The sequence below is a fragment of the Seriola dumerili genome, unplaced genomic scaffold (genome assembly GCF_002260705.1).
Source record: "Seriola dumerili isolate Sdu_G_001 unplaced genomic scaffold, Sdu_1.0 BDQW01000216.1, whole genome shotgun sequence".
NCBI classification, from domain to species: Eukaryota; Metazoa; Chordata; class Actinopteri; order Carangiformes; family Carangidae; genus Seriola; species Seriola dumerili.
The window spans coordinates 1562512-1579343 of NW_019174471.1; the positions used below are offsets into that span (position 1 = coordinate 1562512).

At 42.6% G+C, this 16832-nt stretch overlaps 1 protein-coding gene across 1 annotated transcript in view; it reads right to left on the reverse strand.

Annotated features, from left to right (window-relative positions):
* The window catches only part of sspo (SCO-spondin), a 68861-nt gene that overhangs the window by 33231 nt on the left and 18798 nt on the right, over positions 1-16832 (reverse strand). The window contains exons 34-67 of the mRNA XM_022754019.1: positions 16558-16710; positions 15751-15888; positions 15031-15213; positions 14747-14897; positions 13808-13979; positions 13228-13279; positions 12981-13108; positions 12099-12219; positions 11830-11957; positions 11582-11723; positions 11335-11466; positions 10204-10324; positions 9830-10043; positions 9517-9658; positions 8755-8931; positions 8347-8535; positions 7835-7990; positions 7106-7264; positions 6810-6974; positions 6525-6716; positions 6249-6371; positions 5566-5695; positions 5176-5301; positions 4810-4901; positions 4132-4317; positions 3869-4039; positions 3443-3698; positions 2934-3109; positions 1949-2085; positions 1766-1860; positions 1611-1660; positions 1137-1307; positions 332-502; positions 123-206 (exon numbers count right to left, since the gene is read on the reverse strand). Of these exons, the coding sequence (XP_022609740.1) occupies positions 123-206; positions 332-502; positions 1137-1307; positions 1611-1660; positions 1766-1860; positions 1949-2085; positions 2934-3109; positions 3443-3698; positions 3869-4039; positions 4132-4317; positions 4810-4901; positions 5176-5301; positions 5566-5695; positions 6249-6371; positions 6525-6716; positions 6810-6974; positions 7106-7264; positions 7835-7990; positions 8347-8535; positions 8755-8931; positions 9517-9658; positions 9830-10043; positions 10204-10324; positions 11335-11466; positions 11582-11723; positions 11830-11957; positions 12099-12219; positions 12981-13108; positions 13228-13279; positions 13808-13979; positions 14747-14897; positions 15031-15213; positions 15751-15888; positions 16558-16710 (4983 nt within the window). The remainder of the gene's footprint in view (positions 1-122; positions 207-331; positions 503-1136; positions 1308-1610; positions 1661-1765; positions 1861-1948; positions 2086-2933; positions 3110-3442; positions 3699-3868; positions 4040-4131; positions 4318-4809; positions 4902-5175; positions 5302-5565; positions 5696-6248; positions 6372-6524; positions 6717-6809; positions 6975-7105; positions 7265-7834; positions 7991-8346; positions 8536-8754; positions 8932-9516; positions 9659-9829; positions 10044-10203; positions 10325-11334; positions 11467-11581; positions 11724-11829; positions 11958-12098; positions 12220-12980; positions 13109-13227; positions 13280-13807; positions 13980-14746; positions 14898-15030; positions 15214-15750; positions 15889-16557; positions 16711-16832) is intronic.

The following is a 16832-nucleotide window of genomic DNA, read 5'->3' on the forward strand; positions in this document are numbered from 1 at the left end:
CACATCGCCACTCACAGTGCTGAGGGACAGGAAGGAAATCACCTTAACATCACCAAATTGTATTATTTTTTATCCATAAATCACGACTTCATTTTAAACAGGAGTTGTGTTTGGTGTAACACTCACTGCCAGGTCATCACAGGAGCGAGGGCAGGAGGGACCACAGCTACTGAATGCTGTGCCTGGAACCTGAGAACATGGTGCAACTGAGAACACACAGTTACATGTTGTCATTACACTGACATAGAACCAGCTGTACTGTAGTGAAGAGAAAACACAATGTGGTTGGACAGAGAACACATACAGATACCTCTACAGTTTACACACATACCTGGACAATGGTCAGTGTTACAGGCTACAACCTCAGTTCCCAGCCCCTCACAGTAATTTCCCTCCCCCACTGGACTGGGACTGTCACACTCTCTCCTCCGGCTCCGAATGCCCCCACCACATGACTTGGTACACTCCGTCCAGTTACTCCACTGACCCCAACCACCGTCACCTGGAACACATCATGGTGTAGTGTAAAAAAAACTAATCAAAACAACTCCATGGCAAATGAAGATTAATCAACTGAAAATATCAGTTCAGCATTAGCTGGTAAATACATCAATCAACCAGGAAGGGACAGTCATTTACAAAAATCTGGTTACATCAATGATATACTGGGTGTTAAGTATTAATCTGGCTACTAAAAACAAGCAAAAGAGTTTAACTTTATACCTTTTTTGCATTATATCACTGTTTTCATAAAAGAATTTTAAACAAAAGTCCAGAACTTAAATGTAGACCGAGTCTGAAATGTCACCTTGTGCAGATCACATGAGCTTTAAACCATAAAAATGTTGTGACCTATATTGTGTGTTACTGTGATTAGGTTGTTTACTTTTATTGACACATTTTATGGCTCACAGGATGTTCACGTGTCATTTTGACTCCTTCCAGAACAAATTATGTATGAGGGAAAAAAATGAAACTTTGCTGACAGATCTTCAACAGTCTACATGGATGTGGTCTGACTCAAAATGGACATACAACCAATGTAAAAAGATGAGTGTGTGTGAAAATCTAATGCCAACATAGAATATTTAAATATCAATAGAGTGTCAGTACAACTTAACACCAAATAAACTCACGATCACATGGGGTGCTGATGCAGACCTGGTCCTCTCTGTGAGGTCCCAGACACGGCAGGCCACTTCCAGAACGATGGGGACTAGAACAGAACCGGTACCGAGACTGGAGACCCGCTCCACACGACACTGAGCACTGACCCCAAGGAGTCCACTGAGACCACTGGCCATCAACTACAAAGATTGTGTGTGTATGAGCAGGAAATGAAGAGATAAAATGAAGTACAATAAGGTAATTCTGTTTTTCACTCTGTTTTGCTTCATTGTCAATTGTGAGGGGCTGTTTACATTGACTGTGACGACAGACAATTCCTTACACTTTAAAAGTTCAATCTTAGAGATACTGTATATTACTGTATACAGGATTTGGATTAGAGATTACTGACATGTAAATTACTGTTATGCAAACTGACATGAAAACAACAAAGACAAAGCAAAGAAAAAATCACAGTGGCTATATTAAAGAGGAGTTCTTACCATTGCAGCTGCCTTGAGAGCAGTTTACCAGCCTCCCTGCTTCACATGTACTGAAATATAAAAACACAAACAAATGAAATCATCATTTTATCTCTTATACTGACAAACAAAAACACATGCTGGTGGAGTTAAATTCATTATTCAGTTCTACTTACCAGTTGTTGCAGTCTGTGGGGACAATGTCTCCTGGTTTGTACTGCTCCCCATTCACATCACAGCGACAGTCAGACTCCTGCACACATACATCATCCTGGGAATATAGAGGATCATGAACAATAAGAGCCTTATTTCTTGTACATGTCTGTCTACTTACATTTGTGCACAGCCAGCCCACCCACCTGTTGGACAGTCCCTTGTGGACACTGGCAGCCAGGTGTGCAGTTCCTGCTGAGGTCCATTGTGAGGTCTGTGCACGACACTGCCCCCTTCACACACTGCTTCCAATCCTGGCCTGGAGGACACAGTCGGCCACCACCTGACACAGCAAAGGTGTGCAAGAAGAAAACCTCAAGGTATTTTAATCAAAAACATGAATGTATTAAAGACGTGTCAGATCAACAAGGACTTGCTGATGTCCAAGCCCTTTACTTCACCAATGTGACATACTATGGCAACTAAATCTTTCATTTCAAAACAATACAGTATGATCCATTATCTGTCAAGGAAATACACATTTTTAAATGCCAAGGTTGACATAAACATCTACTTCTACTAGTCTACCACTATGATTTTTTTTTTTTTTTAGCATTTTTCAAATGCATCATTTGATAAACAGAAACATTGCCATTTTTTGTTTTTGTTGTTGTTGCTACTACAATTAGTTATGACTTTCTGTGACCCAGTTTGAGCATATAAAGTTGTTTACCTTACTAGCTTCTTATTGTTGTTTTCTGGTATGATAAAACACCATATTATTTCATAAATAATAAATTTGAGATATGACAAGTAAAATACAACCTTATGTTTTCTTGAAAACATAATAGTATTTGTTATATGAGTGTGAGGTTCTTGCTGTACCACAGGGCTGCAGATTACAGGCGCTGAACTGCTGAGCGGTGCCATGGATTCTAATCGGCCCACGGGTTCTGGTCCTGTAACCTCCTCCACATGTCACTGAGCACTTTGACCATGTACTCCACGGCTCCTTCACACCTGGCACACAACATAACTGGATAAACGTCTCTTATTTTTTAATCTGTGGTTTGTTTTTAGTGAATAATAAAGTGAAAACAGCAAACTTCCAAAAATCCAGCTTTTAGTTATGATATTTTATAGTTACGATCATGTAAAGAAAACATTACCAACAAAGGAATTTTTTCTAACCAAAGCAGGGTTCAATGCTGCAGGTATCGATCCCGATTCTGTCTCCTTTGCAGGGACGACCCCCGAACGCCGGAGGAGGATTAGTTCCTGATCGATACCTCCTTCTCACACCAACATCACATGTTCGACTACAGGTGCTCCATTGGGTCCAGCTGCTCCAGCCACAGTCCACTGAGAGACACACATATAGACAGGTTACAGAAAGACAGAGACAATAAAAAAAGAGTTGGGAAAACAAGAAAAGACAGTGAGGAACACGGAGGAATGGCAGACATAGAGATAAAAAAAATGTACATTAACAATTGCAAATGATAGTAAAGCACTAACCAGAGCAAGGAGCTGTTCCACACTGCATCTCTCCATTAGTGCAGGTGCTGTAAGAGACACAAGTACAGGTGACATTTGTTTATGGCATGTATTCCCACAGTAAGTGCATTCATGGATGTTTTTAGACAAAATTTAATTTATCCCATGAGTAAACAGAGGTATCATTTTTGTCATATCAGCACCAGTTATTGCAGGCATCAACACGCAGGGTGGCACCAGCTGGGTACGTCTCCCCCTGATGGTAACACGGGCACTGTGCCAAGGGCACACAGCTGCCGTTCAACAGGTAGAAGCCCAGAGCGCAGTAGCAGCCGTCGTAACAGGCAGTGGCACACTGCACATCTGTGGAGGTCATGTCCAAACACACCCGTGGACACGCACCGCCTTGAGCCTCACATTCAGCTGCTGTCATGTACACCATGCCCTCCGGACACTCACCTGAGAGCAGAAGGAGTGGAAATAAGAATGATGTAAAAAAACGGGAGCAACTGAAAAATACTGTGCAATAAAACACCACCGACACAATTTTATTATAATGTATTACTAATTTGCACATATTATTCAGTGGCCCTCCATAGTCTGAGCAATAAGAAAACATGATGCAGCACCTGAGCAAGGGTGGGAGTTGCAGTCTCTTGTCTGCATGTGAGGCCCAGGGCAGCTGCTGCCCCCATGCTGTGGTGAGGGTGAACTGCAGAATCGCTCTCTCGTTTGGACACCAGAGTCACACTCGGATGAACACTGGGACCACGGCGACCAGTCTGACCAACCACCATTCACTGGAAGTACAAAACTAAACTTAGCTTTTTACCTTCAGAGATTTTTTTATCCAAAACAAAAACACATTACCAGAAACTAAGGAATTATAGACCTGGACAGTGTACAGTGTTGCAAGGCTCTTGCTCCTCGCTGTCTCCATCACAGCCAGAGTGTGTGTGGTTGAGTGAAGCGAGTGTGTGGTTGCAGCTGCGGAATCGTCGTCTGACTCCCACCTCATCTACGAGGTTGAAGCATGTCTTACTGCACTCGGACCAGCCTGTCCATTTACTCCAAACACCTTCTGGTAGCACTGCACAAGAGAATGGCAAAGTCACCATAACACCATCAGGTGGTGAGTATGCAATTGATTTACAAAACTAGGATACTGACTTGCATTTAACTTGAGGAAAGGCTTTATTGTAGGGCTGCAAATAACTAACAATCATCTGACCTATGAAACAACAGAAAACTGGGAAAATATCATATATAATATCCTATAGCACAACGTAATAGTTATAAATATATTGTTTTGTCCAACCTACTGTACATAACAAAACCAGAAAATATTCAATTTACTATATTACAAGACCAAGAGGAGCTGCAAGTTATTGTTGCATGATTTGCTTGAAAATTGCTTAAATGATTAAATTGATTATCAAAATAATCAATTATCACATTTTTTTGGGATCAGCTAATCAACTAATCTTTACAGCTTTAGTTTTCTGTAATTGTTGTTCTCAGTGTGGGGGAATTAGTGTTACTGTTGTGTGCATGTTGTGAGCAGTTATACCAGGGAGGCAGGGGGTGGAGCAGCTGCGGGCCTCAGTGGAATCTCCTGGACAGGGCTGGACTCTGACTGCTCCTGCTGGCTTCACTGGGGACCTGAGGCAACAGATTCAGGGCATAAGAACTTTAATAGGTGGTGTGTTAGCAGTAACAGCAAACCAAGAACTTGAAAACCTACATACAATGTGAGCAGTTAGAAAAAAAACTGTGTTATTAGAGTGTACAAAAGACAGCAAAGAGAAAAAATAAGTACAGGATTATTTACTAAATTCAATATAAGCACACATCTGTTGTGAAAAAGGGTCCAACTGTTTGACCTCCATGCACCAAAGAGTAAGAGTAGATTCGCTGTTCAGTTAAACCGGTTCACCTGTATCGATGCTTTAGGCCCAGACCACAGGTGACATCACATGGTGACCATGACGACCAGGTTGACCAGTGACAGCTCGCCACACAGCTGGAGGTGTCACAGGTGACTTGTCCATCCCTGCACACACTGGTGGGGCATTTCTGACAGTTAGATTTTTTTTTTAATTATTAAGAAATCAATAGTAAAAGCTAAGGACCCAGTGGTCCAAGAAAAAAGTGTATATTTAAAAAAAATAAATAGGAAGAATAAGACTATGACATAAAAATAACCATTTCAATTAAGTTATTTGACGTTTAAGAAGGTAAAATTTGAGTCAATTAGCATTTTAGAAATGTCACCAGTTATGAAAACCAGGCTACTTTCCAAAGCAAATATGCCTGTGTCTCTTACCATGTGGTACACTGGTCCCTGCTGACTGTCTGTCCTGGCTGCAGTGTTTGGCTGTTCCAGTGACAGACACATTGTGTGGCATTTACACATCGCCCCTCCTGAAGGTACAGACCACTAGGACAGCGACACCCTGGAAAAAAAGACATTATTTATGTCTGAATCGGTGTTTTATCTACGAATGACTGAGCCTATGTGAGCCAATATAATTCCTGCAAAAATATCACCATCAGGCTTGTTTTAAAAAGGTTTTGCTTTATAGTCTGTGATTCAGTGAGTTGGCAATTTTACACACACTATCAAGTCCGAAATCATTTAACAGACAATAGACCATAGACAATTTAATATGGCCTCATCTGCTGTGCAAGAGACTGTTTTGATTTTGGCAGCGCTAACCCAAAGTACCCAAGTTCATCTCTGACTGTTTATCTTGACAATATCACAATAACAATTTACAATTTCTCTTGAGGGTATTATAAATTATTCCAGCATATAAAAGATGTATTATCATGTGCCTGATCAGTTTGTATGCAACAATAGATTCTCAATGAGCACAAGCTTTTTACTTTAAGATAAGAGACCATCCAAAGTTTCTGCATGGAACTTCCCACAATAGATAGTACAATAGATGCATTACAGCTGCACAGACATTATAATCTAAATTCCAAAAACACTGTGAATCCTACCCAGGATACATGCTGCAGTGCAGTTGTTGGTCAAGCTGAGGTGTGAGCAGGTAGGAGGACAAGGCTCAACTCTTCCAGCCTGGCAGTCTGCCTCAGTCACCAGCACCATACCGTTGGCACAACCTGAACACACCGGTCAGTTTGTTAGTATGCTTACACAGAACAGAGGTGTAACTCAGACAGTTTACAGAGTATATAACTACTGTTCTCAGGCTGGAAAAAAACACTTCAAGGCTTTAAACACCATCAGCAAAATTTAATGTTTGACAAACTCACCTGTCTGTGTGCCGATTTCTTTGGTGCAAGACTGGGTGTTGCAGCTCTGGCTCTGCAGGGTCATGCCCTCACAGTCCCGCCCATCATTCTTAGGAGGGGGAGCAGAGCAGGTTCTGTTCCTCTGCCTGACTCCACCTCCACACTGAACATCACAGTCTGACCACTCTGTCCACTCTGCCCAATGACCATCAACTACAGAGAATAACATTGTGATAACCATTAAATCAGATATCAGATACTTGTGAAGCATCTGTTCTATTTGACATCAGGTTTCAAAGAACAGACCTGGACATGCTCGAGGGAAGCATGCTCGACTGTCGAACTGGGCTCCACCACAGGCCCCTCCAGGCAAAGCCTCCCTCAGTATGTCCCTCTGCCGAAACAAGGAGCCCAGACCACAGGACACACTGCATGCACTCCAAGCTGTCCACGGGGACATGATGCAGTCCACTAGAGGAGAGGAAAAAGGATATATATATATATATATATATATATATATATACATATACACAGGATAGATAGATAGATAGATATTTTCCTGTCTGGTTTCATCACCAGTTTGAGGTGGAATTATAACCTACCACAGTCTTTTTCATCTGACCCGTCCACGCAGTCTTTGTGTAGATCACACCTGCGGTCCAGGTGAACACACTCCCCACTGTTACAGGGGAATTGTTTGGGGGAGCATGGACTGGGCACCAGGGGGCGCTGCGAAGTCACCACTGGCCTGGCTGTGGTGCCTGATGAGACATGGCAATACAATAACAAAGCTTTATTCAACTTACATACAATATTTTACATAAATAAGATATCCTGGGACAATTAAAACAACTTATTTTCATTTTACTTTATATTTTACATCTGTTTGTAGTCCATTATAAAATTATACAATACTCGGCAAAGGTTTTTGGCAGTTCAGATGTTTAAATTTACATGCATTACACAGTACCACAAGGGAGGAGTCTGATGGGTGGATGCAGCCAGAGTCATGCAGTGACGAATAGAACAAGGAGTCCAGCAACAGGTGCTAATGCCCCCACAGAGCCCTGATCTCAACAGCATAAATTAACAAAAATTTTTCCAAGATGTCAAATATTGATTTGATTTAGATATTTTCTGTTGACTGCACTTGTATGAAGTTAATTGATAAATAAAAAGTATTCATGGCATTATTTTTGAAAGCATCCTCACCTTAGAGCCTAAAGATTTTGCACAGTGGTGAATAACTCCATTGTGGTACCAATATCACCAATACCAATACTTGTACTTCCAGCCCCCCGCCCACCCCCAGACACAGTGTTGATGCGTACCACAGTATTCCTCATCTGACCCGTCCAAACAGTCCTGTCTGCCGTCACACACCTGCGCAGAGTCCACGCAGCCAAATGACCGGCATGCAAACTGGCCCTCCACGCAAAGCACTCTGGGTAGGCCACCATCATCGGGGGTTGCAGTGATCCACGGGGCTGTAAATAAATAGAAAATAGAGGCAGCAATAAATGTCTGTTCTGTCAAGTAAAGGATGATTGTAGATTGTAGAAAAAAAGCAAAGCACCTTTTGTGGTTTGTAAACCAGGCCTTCCAGAGTGAAGGGTTGTAGTGAGGTGAAGTCCAGGCTGACCTGTGGTGACCCCTGGGTAAATGGAAGGTTTGGTGGTCCAACGGCCTGATCATTTACGATGAAAAATAAACTGATAAATGGCACAGACACAACCTAAATCTAATAAACTGGTTAAATAAAACACTAGGTGAACTTTGTATTAAAAAGTTGTTGTTGGCAAACAACGAGTGACAATTAGATACCATCAACAGCCAATCATACTTGGAACTGTGGTCTTCTGAAGTCCAGGTCCACCTGTGAGCCCTGATGTAGCCACACCAGGAAGGCTACCTTGGGACCTGGTGGTATGGAGGCCTGGGGCACCTGTCGTACTGTCACCATCAAAACCTGATCTCCCTGTGGAAATGGTCTGGTTCTGCAGCCCTGGAAAGCCTCTGGTTGAAGCTGTACCTGAAGATGAAGATTAGGAGAAAGAGATGTGAACACTAAGGAGGCAGGAAGTGTGCTGTACATTTCAACTGCTAATCTCTCAAGCAGTCTGTCAAACGTAAGTTGTTTGAATCAATTGATCCTATAAGGAAACTAGAAATTGGTATGAGTGGTGTAGTATGACTTGAAAGAACAAGAATGAAATGTACTGTATATGACCCAACATCCATCAACTCCTACCACAGTTGATCTCGTCAGAGTGGTCCTTGCAGTCCAGTCGACCATCACAAAGCACAGAGACAGACACGCACTGGTCACTGTGCTGGCACGCAAACTGGCCTGGCTTACAGCGCTGCACCGTCACTTTCCCACCACCAGAGGGAGACGAGGTCACACTGTTGGGGGTCACCAGCTCATCTACAACATCAGAAGGAAGAGTTGATTCATATTATCGTTAGGCATGGGTATCGTTAAGATTTTAAGAGGACAACTACTTTTATCCATATGGCTCATCAATCCGGTACTTAAACAGTAATCTTATTGGTACTTTAGTAACATTAACAACATCATTACCCCATGTTCGTATAATGTAGTTAACTCTGTGTGTGGGCTCCAGGCTGCAAACATACAAAACACACCTGACGCAACGACGGGTAAACTACAAGCTAGTTGATTAAAACCTGTACATTTCTCCGTCTGTATGTTACGGACTTTCACTGGATGTTTCCAGAGATTGCTCGGGTTTCCTCTCTTACATGCAAAAGACTGAACCACACTCTGAACATTTACTTCTCTCTGCCATAGACACAAAGAGCAGGGTCTGTGTTGCATGGAGCTCAAGCGTGTGACACAGAGCTGCCCCCGCCCCTCACACACACAGGGTCAGAGAGAGAGAGAGAGAGAGAGAGAGAGAGAGAGAGAGAGAGAGAGACAGAGACGGAGACAGAGAGAGAGAGAGAGATCTCTCCTCTGGATTAGGAACGGCATAATTTAATTCTTCACCTCCTCTGCAGCCAAGGATCTCGACCCGCAGGTAGAAGGTGTGTCTGAACTCCACAGGGATGATGCGCAGGTAGCGAGCTCTGACCAACCGATCAAGCCAGCGGGTCACAGGGTTCCTGCCCACCATCCGCACCTCAAACACCTGCAACACAAATAAGAAGATATTTACACATGTAATGAGGCTTTTTTCCAAGATTAATGCAATGAATTTTTCTTTTCTTCCACCATTGTGGAACATGTTAAATGTATACGGATATATGCAAAGACAGAAATCATCTGATGTAAAAATTTGAGTCCAAATTACTACAAATACCTTAGCAGGGCCACCAGGCTTCCCATTCTCAGTGTAGTCTGTGAAGAGGCTGCTGTGCAGTGCGAAGGCCAGGCGGTATTTAGTCAGGTAACCCCACATGCGTTGACTCCCCTGAGTCACCACCCCTGATACCCACATGGGCTCCAGGAAGTCCACCTGAAAGTATGGCTGTTTATCTGAAGGCAAGGGACTCCATCCAGGCTCCATAACCTGACTACACAGAAGACGATATGATTTGTTATTTCTCTGTATACCTTACATTCTCTTCTTCAAAAAGCATGGACAGCAATACATTTAAAATGCTGTTAAGCGCATGCATGAAACCTATCTAATGTTGAGGTTATTACTGTATATACAAATACCAGACCACTCACACATTAGGAATGATGTTTAGTCGTCCAGCATCAGCAGGGTTGTTCTCACGATGTGAGGATGACGTCAGCTGACCATAGCGAATTCTCCCATCCTCCAGTCCAAGGGGAGAGGAGCAGACGCCTGCAGAATATGATGAATTTTAATATCACCAACAGAACCAGTTTGGCAAAGAACACTTCAAACATGTTTGGCATGCAGCAGTACATTAACTTTTTATAAGAAACAAACAGAGGCATCTGTTATCGAAATAAAAAAAATAAAAACACAAATAATAAATCTATCCAAACTGCATTTAACACTCACCACGATATCCTGGTCCCCCACCCTGTAAATACATTAGAAAATAAATTCAGTTTATTTTGCAATTTTATACATTTTATAAGCATCATAACTGGTAGAACCTTTGTGAATTTATTTTAAGTTCAGATTTTTAAAATAAGCTTATTTACACCAGTGACAAGAAAACAAAGATTTTAGAGGAGCTGTTGTTTCACTTAAACGTTTCCTTACTGCTGTTGTAACTGCAGGATGAGTGACTGCAGCCATGGATGGAGTCCTGAGAGGAGCAGGGGTAGGTGTGTGTGGTCTGTAAATTGTCACATAATTGACAACACTGAAGACGAGTAAATACAACACCTGGAATCCTATTTGACAAATTTACAACACAAAGTATAAAAGAAGAACTGGATAAATACATGGAAAGTGGTCTAAATACAGTTACTACTACTACTACTAACGTTATGACTTCTGGAAACAATAAAAATTTCCCTCCACCTGTCTGACTGGGTAGTGATGTTGTGCAGGTGGCAGCCAATTTCATCCTCTCCTTTGGGACAGTGAGGGATACCATCACAGCGTTGCCCTGCCTTTATGCAGCCCCCTGGTGGGGGACAGGAGAACTGACCAGCAGGACAGCTGCGTGGACTAGTGGCAGTAGTAGAGGGCTGTGTACCTGCATGTGGGGAGTAGTTCACTAAATAAAAATTGATTTCTACATATATTTTTGGTTTGTGTGACAACGTTCATGTGTGGAAGATGTGAGTAGAGTGCATGTAAATGCAGGTAGCTAAGTTAAGAAAGGGTGTATGAAGAATAACTGAATTAAACGTGTGTTAGGTTGGGAAGCTCACCACAGTACATCTCATCTGAACCATCCCCACAGTCATTGACTCCATCACAGACAACTCCCAGTGGACCTGCTGGGACACAGCGACCATTTTTGCACTGGAACTCCTTCACTCTGCAGCCGCCCACTGGGGAGACTGGCGAAGGAGGGGTGGAAGTGGTTAACCAGTGATAACCTGAAGGAGAGGAGACTTTAGATGAGCATTTGTGCACAAAATCACCATCAAGCTAGCATGAAAACTATCTACCAACCATCGCCACAGCCCATTATCTCAAGTCGAAGGTAGATGCCGTTCTGAAAGTCATGTGGCAGCAGGCGGACAAACTGGGCTGACACCATCCTGTCCAGTCTGCTATCAGCAACCCCTCGATCGTCATGGTTACCAAGAAAAACCTGCAAGGACAAAAGTAACAAATCAACTTTAAGATCTGAAAAAACAATGCTAAGTGGCCTTAAAGTATCTAGTGGAAAGTTGTTTGGACTTGGTTTGATGACTGACCTTGGCTCTGGGCCGGGCATCAGCAACAAGCTCTTTGTAAGTGTACCACTGTCTGCCGTCCTGGCTAAACTGGATGTAAAAGCTGGACACGAATGTGCCAAACACACCACCACCCTGGGTTAACACACCTGCAGAAAGGTAAAGAGATGCATTTTATTGATTTTACTGATATACACAACATAACTTCACATAGAAATTAGTTTATACACAGCACACTAAACCAGCGTTTCAGTCTATGGTTATTCTAAGGTTTCAGCATGAAAGCTTACCAGTGATGTTGTATGGTTTCAGCAGGTCTATCTGTAGATAGGGGCTTTGTGTGTTGCTAGTGTGTCCCTCAGGGCTCCGCTGTGGCAGGTCCTTATATTCCTCCGGTTCTGGACTCCAGCCCTGCAGATAAATGTTTTGCAGAATACACCCAATGCTGCTCAATATTACACTGATAAGCTACAGTCATGGAAGCGGAACTGTGAGGCTGTACTTAGACACAGCAATGCTTTGCTTCAACATGCCAACATAATTGCAGGGAAAACGTTAATATGCAGATATTTAGCAAGTAATGTTAAACGTTCACCATCTTTGTTCAGCATGCTCACATGCAAACATTTTTCCTAATCAACTCTAAACACAAAGTACCGCTGAGACTGATGGGAATGTTTCTAGTTTTGCAGGTCTTTGGCCATAAACTAAAGTACTGAACAAATTAATTTCGACCTGATGATGGTGCCAGAGGAAGAGAAAGTTTCTCCTTGGTTACACATGTATTTCACAACAATCCATCTCACAGATGTCAAGACATTTCACCCAAAACCAAAGAAGTCAACCTGCTGGTGACACTGCTGGAAAGTCAGAAGGTTGCCAACATTATTCAGAATTACTGCCAGGAGACCTTGAATGTCCATCGCTATTGTTACAGCCTCGTAAACAGCTGGCCAACTGCCAAGTGTCAAGAACATGTATTCTCAGTTTAAAAACCATTTATCCAAATCTTTTTTATTCCTCATGTCATCAAATCGTCAACCGTTTTGTTTTCACCCTAACCCACTTTAAATAACTGTTTTGTTGCAGGTGGGGATTTAACAACTTGGATGAACATGTGCCAGTGCAAAATCTGGTTGTATATTATAAACCTATCACTGGGCCTGGTATACCTGGAGGTCTGTGTGGGGGTCCCATCCATGGAGTCGAGCTGCCTCAGGGGGGTGACCTGTCTGCTGTGATGAGGCACTAAAACTTGAAACTGGCAAAGACTGGACACCCAGGGGAGACCAACACTCATCTGAACAGAGCAGAGGAGGGGAGATTCCATGGAAATTACAATCAGTGAAAATAGATCAAATGCTCTTTCACTACCCGAAAAACTGCAGGACCAACTGGTCACATGAAAAAGACACAAACCTCCGGGAGGAAGTGGATATGTGGGAACCAGGGGTGAAGTATCCTCTGTTGGCTTGGAGGTCACAGTTTCAGGGCTAATTGTCACGAGAATTGTGTCATTTCCATCTATATGCAGAGATGTTGTAGAACAGAAAGATGAATGTCAGGAAAGTACTAGTAGTAGTACTGCAATTTTGCTGGGGAGGGATTAAATGAGCAGGATGTTTATATAGTTTTTATATTACTTGTCCTCTCTTCAACTCATTTTTCATCCTCAAACATATACATGAACTGAAAAACTGAATTTTTCAAGAAGACATTTAATCAGTGTAGATAGCAGAACAAGAGTCGTTGTTCTACCTTGGCAGTAACAACACCTGTCTCCCTCTCCAGGCACCAGACTTTGGCCCTGTACAAACAAAGGAAATTTCAATATTAAACTCAGTCACTCAGGGGGAGTGTGCATTGGGTTGTTTACAAGAGATAACAGTGAAACACAGGTGCATTTAAGCCCAGATAATCACATACTCAAACGCAAAAAGAAAAATGTGCAAAGGTTTCACTGTGCATCACATTTACACACACTAGGCCACACACAGACACACACTCTTACCTGTGGGCATCCAGTGACAGTGTATGGACAATAGGGGGAACACTGCACTGCTAGGTTGGACAGACAGTGGCATAACTGGCAGTGGTCTGATCTCCATCTGTCTCCCACAGCATGGGACTGACCCTGGTACTCACACTCATCACAGGGGTCAGTCTGACACCTATACACACACAGACATGTTTGCAGGAGGTGAGAGAACATGTGTGCGTCTGCTCATAGGTGTTTAGTGTGACAAATAGCTATTAGGGACCTCACAGAGGTTGTTGTTGAAATGTAGATGATCACCAAGGACACAGTTTGTTATCTTCAGTAACTTTTAAAAAATACAGTTCAAAAATAATATTGGTTTGATAGGTTCACTGTGGAGAGATCCACAGTGAACAAGGGAATGTGGTGAGTGATTATCATGTGTACCGAATTGATAAGATTTCATGTAGAGAGCATGAAAGTTCAGTAGATGCTGATTTAAACTGCTCATTGATTTTCATATGGTATGTACCAGAGGAATTTTGCATTTGGGTGGTGATAGATAAAAGGTGAAGGGGTCATCAAAACCAGTAGGGTTCACTGTCAATGGACCACAAATATCCACACCAAACTTTAATGTAATTTTAAAAATAAAAGTTACACTCACAATTCCATTTTAAAATTGTCATGATGGTGACACTAACAGACAGGTTGGATGGGTCCTCAAAAGTATCAGCATTCAAACAAAGCATATTTGAAATGATCCGGTTATTATCAAGAAAACTTTGCCAAGTGTTGGAGAAGTGTGAATTTTGACCTGACAGAGGCACAATCAGGAGGTCGATGGGGTCATTTTTAGGAATCACCCTATAGGGACTCTAGGGCAGAGATGTAATAGTGTACAGAAGAGTAGTGGAAGGAGTCAGTAGTTAACAGTCCCATCAAGAGAGGACTACTTACCGTCGAGCTTTCCTGTAAATTCCTCTGCATATTCTCCCGTCTCCGTGCTTGGTAGGGTTGTTTGGGCTGCGGAAAGACCACTGAACACTGTGGACACCACAGGGCCCCAAACACTCTCCCCACTCAGACCATGATGACCAGCCACAGTGTACTACAGTAAGACATAACCGACTGCTCAGACTTCATGGGAGGTGGTGAACGATAACCAGTATGTACCGTGTGTAAAAATCCAACTATGGGTTTGACATTGATCTCACTGCAGTTTGTGTATTTGAGAGACTCACCTGAGCAGTCTGGGTTGGACTGACATCTCTGAGGTCTTCCTCTCTCACAAACACAAATTTCACAGTCCACTTTTATTTGCTGGCCCGGCCAGTAACGCACACCTGCGACCTCACATGCACACTCCTCTGGTAACACACACTGTTGTGTATGACTCATCACCTGGCCCTCTGGACACCAGCAACCTGCAGGTAGAAACATGTAAATGAGAAAAGAGGATGTGAGAAAAAAGTGAGGCTAGGGGGGGGGCACCTTCCACTTGTGGCTGAGAACTAGGCCTACTTTCAGTCCTGATGAATTAACCGTATCTCGTCAGTAACATGAATTAACTTTTTTTCCCCATATCAGAAGAACTAATGGCATCTGCACTCAAATCAGGTCGCCGCCTCCTTCCGCAGGGAGAAAATTCAGCACGTTCATATTCTTCTTCTTTGGCAATTTCGGATGGCTCTGCCTGATGCATGGATGACGATACAGTGCCACTACATTGCCGTAGTGGTGTACAGCCGCAATTGCAGTTACAAACGTCAAATCCACCGAGTACCAAGAAAACAAGTACTAGAACTTTGTCTGGAGGCAGAGGCGGCACAAAATTTGACAGAGGCAGCCGCCTCCCAATTCTCTATGCAGGAAAAACCCTGGAATCTCAATATTAAGTGTGGCAATTTCAAAGCAGCCATTTATTGTACGGCACAAGGTATTTCAGATTCCTCCTGACTGACCTGAGAAGCAGGGTGCTGTGGGATCACAGGTTGTCCCACTGCTGATGTGGGCACAGGAAACTGGACAGGGAGCACAGCTGTGTCTCACCAGCCCAGTGGGACAGCTGGTGTTGGCACATCCATCGTCAGGACAAGGCTCTGGAGTCGAACAGGGAAAAAGTTCTTTCTTTTCATCTTATTATCTTGCTCATTAAATTTTGTTGCTATCTTTTTTTAGTATTTGTGAGAAACATGTTTTTTTTTTTTTTTACCTTTATCAAATCAAAATTGTTTGATGAGGCTGGATTTCATTCAGTTTTTGCATTTTCATCTACCACCATCACATGTTTTTTGATGCAACAATATTGAGCAAAATTAAAAGATTACAACAGTTTCTATTAACAGTTCTATTTCATAATGATTTCTTTATTCATTAAACCCTAAACATACAGTTTCTCTCTTACCACCAGTGGTATCAAGTCAAGCAGATAGATTTGGTTTTATTTGTGTTATTCATTTGTTTCTGCCCCACCCAAATACAATGGAGGTGAAAGGATGTTTTTTATGGTGCTCACAGCGATGAGAAATTACAATTTAGAAAATTCCAAAACAACGTATCTTTCCAGTAACAGAGTCTCTGTTACTCAGTTAGTGTTGTCTCTTTTGGGATTTTGGGTGAACCATTCATTTAGAGTGAACACTCTTCCTCAGTGATTGCACAAGACTGAGGCAGCATTTCTTTCTATATTTCCAACAAGTGATTTTAAGCCAATAACGTCTTCAGTATCACTTATTTCAGTTCCACCTTAGTTTACAGACAGCTCTTACTGATTTCCATGGCTACGTTGGACGATCCAGGGAGCTGAGAACAATCTCGGCCTCCGTAGCGAGGAGGGGTGCAGCCTCTGTGTCGTACCTGCACTCCACCACAACCACTGGAACAGTTTGACCAGCTCACCCAGGGCAGCCACTGACCATCCACTGGAGGGGGGACAACATCACATCACAGTTTAGTAACAAATACATGATTGATTTTCAACTATGCATTGAGACTTTGAGACTGTTCATTCGAAAACATATTTATTTTTTGTCCACCTCCTTAC